This window comes from Platichthys flesus, chromosome 23 (genome assembly GCF_949316205.1).
Source record: "Platichthys flesus chromosome 23, fPlaFle2.1, whole genome shotgun sequence".
Classification (NCBI taxonomy): Eukaryota; Metazoa; Chordata; class Actinopteri; order Pleuronectiformes; family Pleuronectidae; genus Platichthys; species Platichthys flesus.
In genome coordinates this window covers 13,896,664-13,912,247 of record NC_084967.1, presented here as the reverse complement: position 1 = coordinate 13,912,247, position 15,584 = coordinate 13,896,664, and the positions used below count along the sequence as shown (strand labels likewise).

Here is a 15,584-nt window from a genome sequence, read left to right as displayed (position 1 = left end):
TACTGTAAATATGGCAAAAGAGGGAAGAAGGTTAGAGTTGGGAATGGTTGAGATGAAGAGAGGATGAGAAAAAGGAGAGAACAGGACGAAAGAGGTTGTTGGAAAGCAGAGCCAAAGAGATTCGACCTTACCTTGAACTGCACTTTATTTGGCTCAGTGTTTGGCGTGGGCCCTAATGTCTCACTTTTATCTACGTCTACTCTCCCAGTCTTTTTTCAGTCCTCTGTTTTTAGCTCAAGGGGAGACAGAGTTGGATCGGCCACCAATCGAATCCAGACTGAAATATCTCAGCCGTGGCCTGCCATTAAATCATGTCCCAAACATTCATGGTCCCCAGAGGAGGAATCCTATGGATTAGGTTTCCCCTGAATCTCCCCTGTAAATTGTCCCGAATAGTGAAGCTAAATTAATCCAAAGCACGACTCCGGTGGGAGGATAATGTTGTTTTGTGTCTGCAGGATGTGCAAAATGAGAATTTAACTTAAACTTCAAAACGCTGGTACCGAAGTCCGACATGACAGGTTCCTCCCAGACTCAATCAAACACAGATATCCTGTCCTGAGCTCCGTGCTCAAGTAGCTGCCCTTTTTACAGGCAGCTTAAACATCACTGCAGGTGCCTAGTTAACAATGGTCTTAAATCTGGTGGCAAAAGATGCTCTACATGGCTCCAGCAGCACGTAACGTTAGCCTACAATAAGTTTGCTGTCACGTCAAACTCCAACTCGCAGTTCTGCGTATAGAGGGGAACCTAGCGTCACGTGGGATACGTTGAAAAGCAGAGGGATGCTCCGTGTTTGACTGCTTGCGTGATCCCATGCCGAGCACATCAGCCGGCAGTGTGGCTCCCCCTGGTGGGAAGACAGTTAATGATGAGTTTGGAGGTGGAGTGTTTTACTGTATTTAGCACTGAAATTGTTATTTGGAGTTAAATTATTGTAGGTGGGTAACTTTTTGTTTGTGATGTGATTGTAGTCCTTTAAGCTTGTTGTTCTGCCCCCTAGTGGCCATGACATAAATAAGTGCAGCTTTGATATCTGTATGGTTTTTGTTTTTGTTCATAGCTGTAGTGTGTTGATGTGTTTAAGGTGCAGCCCCGGATCCGCTGTGTTTGAAGCCAAGCTGCACAAAAACTTTTGTTCAGCAAAGCAAAGACCTCTTCACTGCATCCTCTTCCTCATCTGACCTATTTTCCTATTTTTTATTACTGCAAGCATTTTGCACAGCTCCCCTGCCCTCCCACTCCTCTGTGGAGGGAAGGAGGGAAGCCATTGTGGCTCCAGAGCTTCAGACGAGCTGCGGAGATGCATCGAGTTTCTCTGGCACTTCCTCATATCTGATCTAGATCCAGCTCTGTGTCAGAGAGGCTCTGGATGAATCTGCCAAACCCACAGCTGTTCCCCTCCATCACACCCTCAGCCCCCCCCCCTCTCTCTCGCCCTCTCCGTCCCTACCCCTCCCCTCCTCCGCCTCTGCCTGCTAATGAGCGACAGTAAGCAAATTAAAAGTATTGATTGCCATTTTGTAAACCCAAACCTTTTTCTTTCTTTTTCTATCTCCACACCTTTTTTTTTTTTAAGAGGCAGGCACACGAGGGAGTCTCGTCTTTCCTCTCTGAAATCATCCTCCAGCTGAATTAAGAATCCACCAACCTCCTTCTCTCTTTCTGCCAAGTCTCCTCTCTCTTGCCATCTATCGCACTCCCTCTCACTCCGGCTCTGTCGTCTCTCCACAGCCACAACACCAAGACAACATCGTGGCTGGACCCGAGGCTCGCCAAGAAGGCAAAGCCGCCCGAGGAATGCAAAGAGGACGGTGAGTACCGCGTCCCGATCTTCTAGCACCTCGCGTTCACTCCTTTTTGATTCCTCGAGCCTCCCACAGCTTTTATTCTACTGGATTTTGAGACTCGCCTGTTGGTCTAGCGCCAAGGAGACGGCGAGACGGTTTTGTCCTCGGCTCATCGGAGGGAAGCGTTTAGTGCCAGTGTAGCGTTTCTGTTTATGAGGAGTTCTGTGGTCGTGTTAACCGACGGCGGTCGCTGGGAGTAGGAAGTCTCATGATATCTGTTTTAAAAAAGCACAGGTTCAGAGGCACTGGAAGTCACAAAGACTTCTTTATTCTGAACTGAGGGAGAGTGTCCTTCACCCGCCCCCACACACACACACACACATTCACAAACACACACATAAGAGAAAGAACAGGGATGAATGTTAATGCAGCCGCTGTACATATAGGCATCGATCTTTTCGGGCCTCAACAACCCCCCCTCCCCCTCCCAACTTTCCCATTCGTCTTTTCTTTACCTGTCAAAGCGAGACGAGGATTTATGGTCTGAGCTATAGACGGGGAGGTGGTGGAGACGAGCAGGAGAACCGGAGGTAGAGATGGACACGGACAACAGATGACAAATTACTTTTTAAGTCTGTGTTCGTGGTTTGTGCTCACGGTGGACGGATGCTTTAAATTATATTGTCATTGTTTGTATTTTAGTGTGTTCGCCAAAGATTTTCTTGGGCAAAGGAAGAACTGGTGAAACTTTAGAGGAACTTCAATTTCTTTAACATTGTGAGATAAGGCGTCTTTCCACATATCCTCAGACTCAGGAAGTGTGCTGATGTCTGTGAACGGGTGAAATTTGCTTTTGGACGCAGATAATGATCTGAAATTTGTGAATCAAACATTCATAGTATCAAATATTCCTGTTGGAGAATCGTTATTTCTGCATTTCATAAATCATTTTTGTGAAAAACTTGTGTGTACGTGGTATCTGACATCCTTAAGTGTATATACAATATGGTGATAACGTGGCTATAAGCCTAGGTGCGGGGGGGGGGGGGGTGCTCTCTGAGTGCCCTTCTCGTTGTGTGTACTCCTGGTCACAACAAGGATTCAGTTACTCTTAAAATACATCCAGTACTCAGACAGAGAGACGGTGCAGTGGTGGGTCAGACTCTGTTTTCACATCACACCTTCCTCGTGGGACATTAGGGCCTTTACACATATTGTTTCTATTATCTTTTATTCTCCATTTGTTCTATTATTGTCTTGTTGGGTTTATAAAACATGAAAATGTCCGTCACCAGTCCCCTGACTGAAACGCGATCCTTTGAAACTGCTCATTTCAGTCTGATCCAGAAGTCCATCAACTGGAAAATCAATATCAAACAAAGTCACTTCACCAATTTGGTTCAGGCTGAAAAAATCTCGTCAACTATCCAATGGTTTGTCATGAAACTCTGTGCAGGCGTGTCTGGTTCCCAGACGATGAATCCTCACAGCTCTGCTGATGCTCTGATTTATCCTTCAGCGTCTCCTTCACGTTGACATTTGTGCTTTTGATTAAAATTCCTCAAATACAGAGATCTAAGAGCATAATTAATGATTTTAAATTTGACAAAACACCTGTTTTCTCTGGATTTTGTTTCTCTTGGTACTCCTGCTTCCCTCCACAGTCCAAAGACTTGACTATAGGTTATCTGGAGACTCTTAACCGCCTGTAGGTGTGAAGCTGAGCATGGATACTTGTTTGTATTTATTCCTGTGATACATGAGCGTCCTGTCCAGGGTGAAGCCTGCCTCTTGCCCCATATCAGCTATTCTCGGCTCTAGAGGAGAAGCGGTGTAGCTGCTGGATGGATGAACTATTTCAGTAGAGTGAGAGAGGTGGTATCAGGTCTGAAAGCATCTGCACTGTTCTGCACTGGTGGCATTAATATAAACGGGCCCTCATCATGTTAACACTTTGCTCATTTTATCCTTCAAACAGAATTACCGTCCTGATCTTGTATATAGCTCAGAAGACCATGGTGCAGTGGGGGGGCTGCAGCTGGTAGAAGTGAGGAGGTAGAAACATATTTATTTGGGCCAAGTTGTCAGTTTTTTAACGTGTACTTTTACTTTTTAGTTTTTGCCCATCAACTAACACGAAGGAGACAGGCTTTATGACCTATACCGCAGCCAGCCAGCAGGGAGCGATCACACCAGAGGAGCTGTCATGTCGTCCATCTTTACATACGGTCTATGTTTATTACATTGTCATCTAGCTTCTTTGATTAGTTGAGTTTCTCAGGATGTTGTTTTCCACTGCCAGGTCTTAAATATCGGGGGAAGCAGTCACTATCAGAGTGGATTCTGGTCTTTTCAGATCTTTTTTTGCTCTCAGGAACTGGGAGCTGGTCTCAGAATGAAGGGGTTTGTGTCAGCAGCCAGAGAAGAGGAGTGTTGTTCACTTTAAACGTCCACAGCCGGGTGGCACCGGACGCCCCGGGGAGCTGAGCTCAGTTAGGGAGAGAAAAGCTGCCTCCGTAAATTCGGTATTGATTGGTGGAAAAGGTGTGTGTGTGTGTGTGTGTGTGTGTGTGTGTGTGTGTGTGTGTGTGTGTGTGTGTGTGTGTGTGTGTGTGTGTGTGTGTGTGTGTGTGTGTGTGTGTGTGTGTGTGTGTGTGTGTGTGTGTGTGTGTGTGTGTGTGTGTGTGTGTGTGTGTGTGTGTGTGTGTGTGTGCGTGCGTGCGTGCGTGCGTGCGTGCGTGCGTGCGCGTGCGTGCGTGCGTGCGTGCGTGCGTGCGTGCGTGCGTGCGTGCGTGCGTGCGTGCGTGCGTGCGTGCGTGCGTGCGTGCGTGCGTGCGTGCGTGCGTGCGTGCGTGCGTGCGTGCGTGCGTGCGTGCGTGCGTGCGTGCGTGCGTGCGTGCGTGCGTGCGTGCGTGCGTGCGTGCGTGCGTGCGTGCGTGCGTGCGTGCGTGCGTGCGTGCGTGCGTGCGTGCGTGCGTGCGTGCGTGCGTGCGTGCGTGCGTGCGTGCGTGCGTGCGTGCGTGCGTGCGTGCGTGCGTGCGTGCGTGCGTGCGTTCATTTTTGGACCTGCACCATGCTCTGATAAGCGCTAACAGGATCACAGGGTGGGGTCTGTGAGCTGTGACGGAACAACAGGCTGAGAGGAGGAGGAAGAGGAGGACAGCACTAAGTGGGAAGCACACACAGAGAGGAGCAGATGTAGAGGAAATGTTTGGATCCAGTGTAACACACCACAACGTCAACACAATAAAAATGACACTGGAATACTGTTATTATATTTATTATAGCGTGGGTCTGACGCTTGTTACTCTGGTGGTTCTACAGGTCTCAAGTCCTCAGAAGATCAAATCTGTTATAGTGGAGTAAAAAATTGTAAAAACAGCTGAGCCAACATACAGAATATTATAAAAATGAGCCGTATACTTGAGAAAATGTTTACACCGCAGCTGAAGGTGAAATCTTTCTAACGTTCAAAGTCGGTTGTGAACATGAAGGTGAAAACCAGCGGCTGTCAGAGAAGTGTATGTTTGCTTTAACGTTCTCGTTCCTGCTCGTTCCTTCTCCCGTGAATACGGAGCAGACGACATCACAGAAGCCTTGTCGTTACATAACTCGTGTTTCGCACCTCCTCTCTCTACCTCCGTATCCATCTTTGTGCTCCCCTCCCTCCTTCCCTCCTGTCTTCCTGTCTCCTCTTTTTGTTTTGGCAGACGAAAAAGAATGTGAACAGGCTCTTAACAGAAACTCGCTGTTGTTTCGAACTCTCTCAGCCTCTTAAAGTCGTTTTTGTTTTTTGTCCGCCCTACCAAATGTTTGTTGGCTGGGTGATGGAGAAGCTGAGGCCCCCCCCCCCCCCCCCGCTGTCGTCTCACCTGAGTCTGTGTTTATTGAGCCTGTTATTCAGCAGGTACCGCCCCCCCCCCCTCCCCCTGACAAGCAGATTAAATGCCGACAAACCAGCGAGTTGTTGTTCGCCACGATTTCAGCATGTTTCATCAGACACCAGTGTTTTCCTATTCAGAGCAGCACGTATGACACAGAGTGGAAAACTTTGAGAGTGATGCTCCGGGTTTGAAGGGTTGTAATTATCTTACATTCTTTTATTATATTTTGATGGGACAGTCTGAGGACAGGGATGTGTTTTCTGAACATTAGCGCATGTGAACCTCATCAATAACACACGCTAATGTTTTTAACCCTGAACATGAGCAGAACACGTCTCCTTTGAGTTGCTGTCATCACTCACAGACAAACATCACAACTCTCTTGAGGGAAAATAGTTTTTATTTTTCACCTCCTCTGGGTGCCTGAAAAAAATAAATTGAAAAAAAAGAGAGAGAGAAAGAGAAATGTCACGTCGGCCGTTCACTCTGTTTTCCTTTTAGCCGCTTCAGTGGCGCCACAGTGTGATGCTGGGAAGTTAGATTTAAAACATTTTTAAGGGGCGACACTGAATTTGAACGTGCACTCCGTGAGCTCGCAGTCCTACAGGTGAGTTATTACACGCTGGGAGACGCGCCCCCCCCCCCCTTCTTCATCTCGAGACTCTTGTGGCAGTCGGGGAGGGGGGGGGGGGGTGTAGCTGTCTGCGACGTGATTGATGGGTGTATTTTGAGAACATCCCCAGCAGAGCACGCCTGCGGCCCGAAGATTGGAAGGAGGATTCAAAAGACGGTTTGAGGCAGATGCACATGCACGTGTGTGTGTGTGTGTGTGTGTGTAGGTGTAGGTGTGTGGCCGGTACCTGGTGTATTAGCTGTCACTTTGCGTCTATATCAACCTCAGTGTTTTTGCACCCAAGTGAACTCGTATACTATAAGTTGAACTCAATATCGATATTTTGATGTTTATATTTTTGTCTCTGTGTCTGAGAAAGTTAAAGAATGAGTTTCATGATATTCTATAACTTCCTTTTCATCAGCAATCCCCCACGAATAGATTATATTCAGGAATATTTCCTGCTTGTTGTTCTCCAGAAACCATTTAAAAAACCATAAATGAATTCCGGGCGATTTGTTACTGTTCTATGATGAACATGGGGCTGTGTTTTTATTTTTGAATGAATCCCCTGCACATCATCCTGCTGCTAGGAATACTCACCAGAGCTCCAAATGTGTATCAGTCCACAGCTAAAAATAGTCCCTGAGCAGATTAATTATTTATCCTGTTTGAGCTACAAACGTCTGTGTCTGGCTGGGTTATTGAAATTATTGAGACTGTGTTGAAAAATGAAAGCTACACTTTTTATGATTTTAAAGGTTCAGTGAGAATAAACAGGCCACAGACACGGTAAAGAAACTTATGAAAAGAAAAGTTGGTGAAGCAGAAATATAGAACATTATCTTTTAGGTAATGGCTTATTTTGTTTATTTGACTCTACCTACTCAAGCGGCTTTAAATTACAAATAAATATCTTTTTAATATTTGCTCAAGCCCCAATTTTGAAGTCATGACAGTTTTATCTGTAACTCGGTCCCTTTGATAATTGTTTTTTTGTCAAATTTGCTTGAACATTTTTCAAAAAGTTAGTTTTCTTTGGATTGATATTAAATTAATCAAGTTTTTTTAGCTCTAATACAAATAATATGAATTATATTAGTAGCCCTCTCAACACAATTTACATCAAAGACTTTCTTATTATTTATATTTTATGTACAAATGGACGACTGGACAAACTACAAAGTGCATTTTTAATCAACTTTTCTCAAAGATGGTTTCTTTGATTTAAGATTTTATCACACTGATGAATGTTCAAGTGTAGATTTTACAAATTAGTAGCTTGATGCCATTAAACATGGTGGAAGATCATGATTGGTCGAGCCCGTGTATCAGCAGGATCATCCATCATCATATACCGTCTATAATTCCACTTGTCATGGTGAGATTGACGTTTTTTTCATCACTGGTGCAATAAGCAAATCAGATTTTTGTCAGTTTAGATTCTAATTGAGTTAAAAATGTGTTGACTCTAATTATCGTTAATTACAGTTCCATTGCATCAACAAACCCATTACAAAACAAGCTCATTTACATAATTTTCATTAACATGTAACAAGAGGCTCGTAAAAAAAGACACGTCTCCACTCCTGACCCCACAGGGACGAGGAGGAGGTTCCTGGAGAGGAATACTGCAGCAGAATTAGTGTGTGTCTGTGTGTGTACGTGTGTGTGTGTGTCTGTCTGTGTTTGTGTGTGTCTGTACTGTAATTGTTAGCCCAATAAAGCCGAGCTTCAGAGGCGAAAGAGGAGTGAATAAGTGCCAGGTCACGGTTCAGTACGTCTCTGTGTGTCTGTCCCCGGATCGTCCTACGAGCTTGTGAAGCCGTTTTGATTTTGCATTTGTATTCCGCTGCTTAACTACTGTCTGCTCGCTCTGAGACTAGGGGGGGGGGGACGGGGGGGAATCTAAGGACACGGATTTCTCCACACGGCGTGGGAGCATTAAACAGGAAAACAACGGAGCCGAATTCACCAGAGCAGTCAAACTCTGCCTCGGCCGGCGAGTGACACCATTAAGTGATTTGTTGTGAGAGCCAGGGGTGTCACATTGACTTTCCCTGTCACGCTGGAGATGTATTGGCTTGTTAATCATCTTCTAAAAGACTTAAATCAAGAATCTTTCCCCAGCGGAGGGAAAATGTTCCCCTTGATTAATGTGCGTCGGGCCTGTGATGTAAGAATGTAGCAGTCAAGCTCAGCTCATCCATCTGCGTCAGGCCCGGCCCCAACTTTTGAGATTTCCTCATCGTCTAAACAGAATCGGCCGCATGATTTATCGGCAGCGATTAGTGCGGCGGAACTTGTGCGTCGGAGTGAGACTCTGACCGCCGCTTCCTGTCCGAGCCCGTCAGAGCTGGAGAGAAAACTAACCGAGCCTGACCCAGATCCGACAGGGAGGTCTAGACTGCTTCTGCAGTTTGTCCTCTGGGATCTTAAATATTCCAGTTATTTAACAGCAGGTATAGTAACACAATCCACACAATCCTCAGGTCAACTTCCTTAAGAGCGCCGTTTTTATTTATTTTTGGGCAAATTCAAGTCTTAAATCCCTGGTTTCAAACTTAGAAATTGACTGATTGGTGTCAAAAGTTAATAATCTAGAGATATCCTGCTGTGTTTCAATCTCTGCATTTTTGGTGAAAATCGGTCCATGCATTGTTGAGTTATTTTGTACACAAACACACACACACAATGGAACACGGTGATGCCTTTGTATCGTTGTCTATTGACACCATATCCCTCTGATCCATATTCAACCAATACCTTCACAATTCAGATCCCAGTTGTGTGTGATAGATTTCATTCGACTCGTCTCTCTGAGTGTGACGTGCAGTAAACGTTTCTCTGATCCTGCTCAGGAGACCAGAGTCAAGTCATCAAATTCTCAAATTCTCCTTTTTATCGATCGACTTTTACTTCAGGTAAATTTACAGCTGTGTGAATTCCCCCTCTCTTTTTATTTTGGCTCACACTTCCTTATTCAAGTCACAACATTTTGCAGCAGCCCAGTGACTTTCACACACGACGCAGCCTCTGATCATTTAACAGCCTGAGACCGAGGCGGGTAAATTGCTCTTATTGAGATTTTCTCTTCCAAGTCATGTTTACCCCTCAACAAGCTCCACGAGGCCGTAGAAACACTGTGTGTGTGTGTGTGTGTGTGTGTGGCGAGGCCAGCGGGCTCCACTCAGAGCGCTCAGGGTCCCCGTCCTCACATCTTCACTTTAATGTGCTTTTGATTGTGTCGGACAAGCCGGTGATTATCAGTCAGAAAAACATGATGAGATGTTTTCCCCTCCTTGATTCGAGAGGGCGCGGAGTTTGTGAATTCTGGTTTATGGATGTTGAGGAATTGGACTTCATCAGAATATGAATGCCTCAGTCACAATCAATAGATTTCACTCTGTTTATATAGTTTGTTGCTGAAGAAAAAAATAATGGAACTGCCGAGAATAAAAAGATTTTAAGGTGGAAGATTCAAACGAGGTTAGCGGAGGTTTCCGCTGATTTTCACAGAGGAGCTGGAAGTCGGGATAATATCAGATTAATCACTTTATTGTTATGCAAACATGGAGGGAATTGAAATCATGGGAGGTCTGCGTGTATTCATTTTCACCGGGTTCTGTCCCTGCTACAGAAACTTCATAATGACCATATCCAATACCTTATTCCACAAAGTGACATCTGCTTGTTTCATGATAACAGCTCAATAGTGAAAGAATTAAATTATGACCACAGAAATAAACCCAGTCCTCATTTTCCAAATAATTTATTGAATTGTTTGGTTCTTTTCTTTTCTTTTCCAGCTTCTTATGAAGGTTGTTTGAATTTCAGAAATTTAATGATTTAAAAATGGCAAAAGATCATTTTTTTCAGTTACTGCTCGTTTGTTATGAATTTCAATACTATTAATGGTCACTAACCACTCAGTGTACTAACAGTCTGTTATTACCTCCACCAAGGATTGGTTGGTTGGTTGGTTGGTTGTCTACATGTGAATGTGGTTTCTTAAGGGATCTGTTGGGCCTTGGTGGAGATGCTCTGAGTTCCCAGTTGCCTCTGTATATACTGGTTTCATTGTTAAGTGGAGTTTTTACAGAAAGTAATCGATTGCAGAATCCAGGGGTGATTGATGACCAGCTTTCCTTCTCCCAGTTGTGGAGCTTTTCACTACAAAATGAGAAAAATCCTTCTTAATCTGATTCACTACACCTTCCTGATAGAAAACTAAAAGTCAAGGTTGCTCACAACATAATGAAAAACTGCCTCAAACTCTAACTGCTGTCTTTTAACAATTTCAGTTTGTGTTGCTGCTGTAGACAAACATTCTGTGTTTGCTTTTCAGATCCAGAGTTTAGCAAATGAAATGTTGTCTGTTGCAGTGATTTAACCTTAAGGTCATTTTATCTCATGGGTTATCAAAATTGTGTTAAATGTACTTGAATGTGTGTAATTGTATGTGTGTGTCTGTGTGTGCGTGTGTGTGTGACATTTCATTATCTCAGATAAGTAGTTGTGTTGTAGTTTCTTTGTCTGTGTTGACATTTCCACTTTTCAGCTTAAGCTTGAGTTTAGATTGTCGTCGGCGATTCTTAACCGCTGCTCACGACAACAGGAAACAAAAGTCGTATTTGTTCAGAAGCCGAAGTTGTTCATCGAAGTGTGTCGCTAATTCCTGAAAGTCGGTTCTCACCAGTCGAAGTTTCCATGAATCCCTTTGACCCCGGCACAGAGCGGCACCCCGCTGAAAGGGACTTTCATTTCTGGAAGGCTGGAGGCACTTGAAATGATTCAGTTCAGCTGGTGTTCTCCTCAAAGGAAAAGAAAGAATAGAGTAAAAAGAAACAGGACACGTGTGAATCCCCGCGGTGTCTCGGGGCTGTGTGGTTTTGCCACCCGGACCAAATTAGAAATAGCAGAATAAAAGATGCACAAGCTTGTGAGCATGAAACTTCACTTCAAAAAAGAGGCTTGTGTGAGACGCGGAATGAGAAGGTGAGATCGGGAGGAGACTCAAGATGGAGGGAGCAGAGATGGAAGAGCTCAGGGGAAGTGAGGTGAAGCAGAAAGAGAGACGTTAAGGAGAGGAACGGGGGGGTGAGAGAATATGTGGAAGATGTCAGGATGCCTCCTGCTGGCAGTAAGTGGTCCTCCACCTGTGTCTGCAGGACCAGAGATGCCAAAGATTGCTCCACTCGCTTCTGGGCTCCATCATAAGAACTCCTGCCCGGACATCAGCTTGACATTTTCCTCCTGGACTCATGCGGCAGGGCAGTGATAAGCAGTGTCGGCTTTTTACAGAGTGGCGTGCACACACACACACACACACACACACACACACACACACACACACACACACACACACACACACACACACACACACACACACACACACACATCGCCCCATGGAGCTAGGACTCCATTTGCAGGCTGCTGACAGAGAGGTTATAAACGAGGCTCAGTGGAGCCAAACAACAGAGAGCGAGCAACGAGACAATCCTCCCAGGTTCAGCATTTATCAGCCGGCTGCTCACTGAAAGAAACACTTCATTGTGTGTTTTTTTTTTTTTGCAGCAGTGAAACCACAGGAACTCTTTAAAACATGAAATTCTGCAGAATAGCGGCCTCTGTGGCAGGAAGGTGATCCAACGTTGGCTTAATTGAAATGAGACACAACAATCATCAGTGTTGATGAATTCAAGAGATAATTGCGATCGACTTCAACTAAAGTTTTGTCTTTTTAAGAATCACGTGAAAATGATTGATGCCACTTTCCTGATTGTTTATTAGAGTGAAAATGTTTAGTTAAAAAAAAGACTTCACATTTAGTTTTTGGTGTTTTGTTTCCAACTGAAGCTGTTTAAATAATCTGGTTTATTTGTTGCCGTCTTCCCAACGTGTGTCTCTTCTGTCTTCCCCGGTCCGACCCTCAGTTTTCTTTCTTATAAATAAACCAGAGTTCTGCTCTGGGTGTTGTTTGCGGCTTGACTTGTTTGAGTTCCTCTTTTCGGGGCAGAGATATTTCTGCCTTCTTCTTGTGGACACTTAAATAGAAAAGGCTTTGGCTAAGATTCATGACAGCCCTTTGATCTCTACACGTGTGTGTGTGTGTGTTTGGGCATATGCAAAACGTTGGCGAGTGTGTGTGTGTGTGAAGTAACGTAAAGTGTGTGTGTGTGCATATGTGTGTAAAGGTGAGAACATGAAACGCTCTCTTTCATATTTAATGAGTGGAGATGGGGCTAAGGAACGTTGCAGTGTTCACAGGAGGTATTCCCGTGGGCTGTCAGCCTGCTCGCAGCACCGTGTTATATCACTCACTACCCTGTGTGTGTGTGTGTGTGTGTGTGTTGTAGTAGTATATATCTCGGTGTGTGTGTGTTTGTGTTCATCCCACTGAAAGTTTAATCATTTGTTTGGAGGCGATGGGGGCAGGGGTTCAGAGCAGCATATGGCACGTGCATTAGCATTGCACCAGCATTGTTGTGATACGTCTGCTCCGTGACTGGGAGGGATGGGAGCGTGCACGGCGCTAACTAGGCCAAGCAGTGTTATTGAATATATGCAGTGACCACACAGAGCCGTGTCTGTGGCGTGCAGCTCCTCGTTCATCGGACTTGGGGATTTTTCAGGGAGGTGCTCTATGGCTTCCTCTGCTCGCCTCCCTTTCCTGATTAGGAAGCGTTTCCTCTGCTCTTATCTCCGCTCTCCTCCTGATTCCCTTCGCCTCGTCACTAATCAAAGCTCGTGTGATTCCACGCTGAGCTGCACTGGAACACACTGTCCCCCCCCCAAGCTCCCGGCTGCACTCACCTCGAAATGCAGTTTTAACGAGAGCCTCTCACACTGTGTACCCAACTCGGTTTTTGAATGATCATGCTATTAGGCTAAACCCTGCATGGGTTTAGGGGGGGGACGGGAGAGTGCTTTAAATGCTAATTGTAATGTTCTGCAAAAGCAAACGGGAACTCGTTCCAGACGGGTTCTGAAGAGCTGCAGTGTCAGGGAGCTGTGGAGAGGAAGGAGTGAAGAGAGGGTCGGAAGGTTTGACGGCGGATCAGCTTGGATCCTCGGGAACAGAAGCTCGTCCTGCAGCACAGTGCACGAGGCTGAGAGGGCAGAGAACAATATGACTTCATGCATCCGTGCAGAAATATTCAAAAGTTTCAAGGCCACTTTGAAAATACCAAGTTAAAGCTCTTAATCTGAGCGATGTGGATCTGGTCAGTGTGAGATGCTCGGATGGATTTGGACATTTCTGCTTCTCTCAGGACGAATCAATTCTTCAGTGACTTTTCCTGCGATGATATTTCCATTTTGTCCTGTATAATTAATCAGGCTGAGCTCAGGGTTCTGGGCATAGACCCACAGAGAACATATCAGGATGCTGGTGTTCAGACCAATACATTTTGATATAATTGACTTGGTTAGTTCATTTTGAATGCAGTATAGATGCATTATGTAGGAGGTGTAACACTTGGGCACTGAGCAAAGTCTCTGTTGGAAGGCTGTTGCAGATAAAGTTGTTAAAATAAAAAAAAATGTTTTTCATTAATTCACATTTTAATGTTCATGATAAATATTTATACATCTTTATTTATTTCTATGGACCCTCTCATTAGTCGATGCCCTGTAGAGAGGAATCGGATCTGTGGCAGTTTGTTGCCTCTTGATCATTTCAATGCGTGGACTGAAGGAGCCGGGAATCAAACCACAAACCGTCTGATGAGTTGTGTGATGTTGTGTGTTGTTGTGTTGAGGGTTTAATCACTTTACACATCTGTACTTTGAACCTGTGGCAGTTTAGTCAAAGTTTAGATGCTTGTGTATTCAATAAAGGTACTTGTTGTATTTAGTAGAACTCAGAAAGTAGGAATAATACATGTCTTGATAACAGCAGTTATTCTTTTAAACATTTAACTTTATTCTACTCACAGATTCTTCCCGTTTCATGTGTTTGTACACATTAGATCACGGAAATCAGAGTTTGAATATTGATGCTTTGATCCGTCTGTCATTTGCCACTAATTGACTGTCTCGTGTTCCCCGTCGTTGTGTTAACGCTTTAGCTCGTAGCGTTTTGAGAAGGTTCGATGCCCTGAGGGTTCTCGCTCGCTCCACTTCCTGCTCTGCTAATCTATGCAAAGTTCCTGCATCGAAACACAATATTTACAGCGCGGGAGAAGATGCGGCGCATAAATATTTCACCGCTTTAAATTCCGGCACCAGATCTTTCAATATTTGGGGGTTATTTTTCAACTTTGTTTCTTGAAAGGGGGGTGGGTGGGGGGTGGGGGGGGGCTTTAAAGAGCCAGTAGCCTCTTTAAATCAATCAAAGTGACGCGCTGCTGAGAAAACACATCGTCGTGTTATTTCATCTCGTGTCTTGTCGCCATCAAATTTTCATAAAAAGATGAGATTGAAGATTTATTCACAAGAGCGAACACGAGGCCCCGCTCGGAAAGGAAACCACGAGACCAGCCTTCCAGGGAGCGTGTTGGTGCTGCGTGGAGAAACCCGGGTGATTACAGACAGGGAAGCGATGCTGTAAACTAACTTCTACCGCCGCAACGTTTTCACGCGGGATCGATTCTCGGCTGTAGCTGCTCTGAATAAACAAGTCCTTCATTATCCCCGTCTCACTGCTGCTGTTGTTTCTTTCTTTCTTGCAGAGCTTCCGTACGGCTGGGAGAAAATCGATGACCCCATTTACGGCAGCTACTATGTCGAGTGAGTCGGCTGCATCTTTAATATGTAATGGCTTGCTTTTGATTTCTCCATGTTGCCCGCCGGTGCTGTGTTAATCATATTTATAAGGGAAGAAGAGCCGGGCACTGCTGCTGCTGCTGCTGCTGCCAGGAAGCGTTTGCTCGCTCTGTGTACCTGCTGACAGCTCACTGTTTGTTTGCAGGCCAGGGGGAGGAGGGGAGGGGGGGAGGGGGAGAGGGCGGGGGGGGGGCTCATCAGCGTCTCTTTTTTAAACATTCTGCACGTGTGTTCTCAAGTGTCACTTCTGTGGCTCTATGCTCTGAACTCTGGGGCGCGGGGACTAGGACCTATTTTTAAACAAGAGGGCGGTGAAACAACCTCCAGAAAGACACATGACTATAGGAACTGCACACAAACACACACACACACACACACACACACTCCCCCTCTAGACGCTCTTGTTGCGTTGCATTGTGGTCAAGTAAACATCCAGACCTTCAAATTATGTGACTATAGGTCAAAATATACTCGAGCAGGTGTTTTTAATTCTCCGTGTGATACTAGGGATTGTTCGTTAAAAAGGTA

The 15,584-nt window shown here is 45.1% G+C and overlaps 1 protein-coding gene across 10 annotated transcripts in view; it reads left to right on the top strand.

Moving 5' to 3' along the window:
* The window catches only part of magi2a (membrane associated guanylate kinase, WW and PDZ domain containing 2a), a 164,039-nt gene that overhangs the window by 110,528 nt on the left and 37,927 nt on the right, over positions 1 to 15,584 (top strand). For all 10 annotated transcript variants that reach the window (XM_062383103.1, XM_062383101.1, XM_062383104.1 and 7 more), the window contains exons 6-7: positions 1,735 to 1,814; positions 14,963 to 15,020. In XM_062383103.1, coding sequence (XP_062239087.1) covers positions 1,735 to 1,814; positions 14,963 to 15,020 — 138 coding nt within the window. The remainder of the gene's footprint in view (positions 1 to 1,734; positions 1,815 to 14,962; positions 15,021 to 15,584) is intronic.